At 43.9% G+C, this 1,316-nt stretch overlaps 1 protein-coding gene across 1 annotated transcript in view; it reads left to right on the top strand.

The window, feature by feature from the left end:
• Positions 1-122: 122 nt before the first annotated feature.
• Positions 123-1,316, top strand: part of LOC101848888 (dehydrogenase/reductase SDR family member 11) — a gene marked incomplete at its 5' end in the record, with an annotated part of 18,805 nt that continues 17,611 nt past the window's right edge. The window contains 1 exon segment of the mRNA XM_005098737.2: positions 123-373. Within this exon segment, the coding sequence (XP_005098794.2) occupies positions 197-373 (177 nt within the window).

Raw genomic sequence — 1,316 nt, 5'->3', positions numbered from 1 at the left:
CCCCTCCCCTAATCCCAAGGAATAAAAAAAACCCTCAAAAAACAAACAACAACAACATTCCAATCACCTCGAAATGAATGATTACCCGTAACTTAAACTTTTCGGATCCGGTTCTGAAATAGGCGAAGCCGCGTCACGACAAGACCCCTTAAAATAAAACCACCCATCTCTCGAGAAACAGACTGCACCATCCAAGATGGCTGACGATACAGGAGCAGAGGCGGAGAAAAAATTCGATGGGATGGAGCGGTGGGCGGGGCGTGTGGCGTTAGTGACAGGGGCCACCGAGGGCATCGGAGAAGCTATCGTGGAGGAGCTGGTCAAAGCGGGCATGACTGTTGTGGCCGTGGCCCCAAAGGTGGACGCTCTGGTGGTGAGTGACACATTTTTGCATGTTTTAGTATTTGTAAGAGTTTTACAGCCCTTACAACGTAGTTTGGTTAAATGGTCGCGGGAGATTTGAGGTGTTACAAGGGGGTACCCCCCAAAAACAAACAAACAAACAACAACAACGAACAAACAAAGAAACAAAAACAACAAACAAACAAACGAAACAACCAAGAACACCCCCCCACCTTAAAATATAACCAAAATAAAAGGGGAGATATAAGAACGAATAGATGTTTGATAGCAAAGAAGGAGCAAACCACACCAGAGCATCCACCAACCACCTACAAATAAAACAGCCGCAACCAACAACTGCAACCCATGGGCCAACATCAACTACAGCAACAATTCTGTTGACATGGTAAAAAACCCACAATAACAACAAAGACGACCACAATTGCGACAACATGCCATAACATACCAGAGGTAATCTTAGATACATTATAAACTATACGAATTAAAAAAAAAACAACAACCAATAAACTCGCAGGCAAGAAAAACAACATTCAAATCTCAGCATCAAGCAATGGTCGCTGTTCTCGTTTTGCTGGCGTCGTTATTGTCGTTGTTGCTGTTATTGTATTGTTCTTGATAGCTAACTATTCTATTGGTCGTTGGTTCAGCAGTTGAACATTTTTTCATTTATGTGGCATTAGCGAAGCAGTAAGACATAGTCTCTCTCCCCCCCCCCTCACCATTTCTACTTTGAAAACACCCTTACCCCCACTCCCTCACCCCTACAGTTTCTTCTTCGTAAACACCCCCACCCCCAACCACCATCCCCCTTTGAAAAAAGAAAAAGCCAATAAAATAGCAAGTTTAAAAATAAATCAAAGCAAAAACATCGGTCATTGAAAGGGCAATACGTAGTCGTGAGAGTGCGTCACAGAAGCCGGTTTGGCAGCCATGGGCACCACCAGGAAACAGTT

The sequence above is a fragment of the Aplysia californica genome, unplaced genomic scaffold (assembly GCF_000002075.1).
Source record: "Aplysia californica isolate F4 #8 unplaced genomic scaffold, AplCal3.0 scaffold00192, whole genome shotgun sequence".
In the NCBI taxonomy this organism is placed as follows: Eukaryota; Metazoa; Mollusca; class Gastropoda; order Aplysiida; family Aplysiidae; genus Aplysia; species Aplysia californica.
Note: the sequence above shows the minus strand (reverse complement) of the source record. Positions and strands in the feature narration are given on the sequence as shown.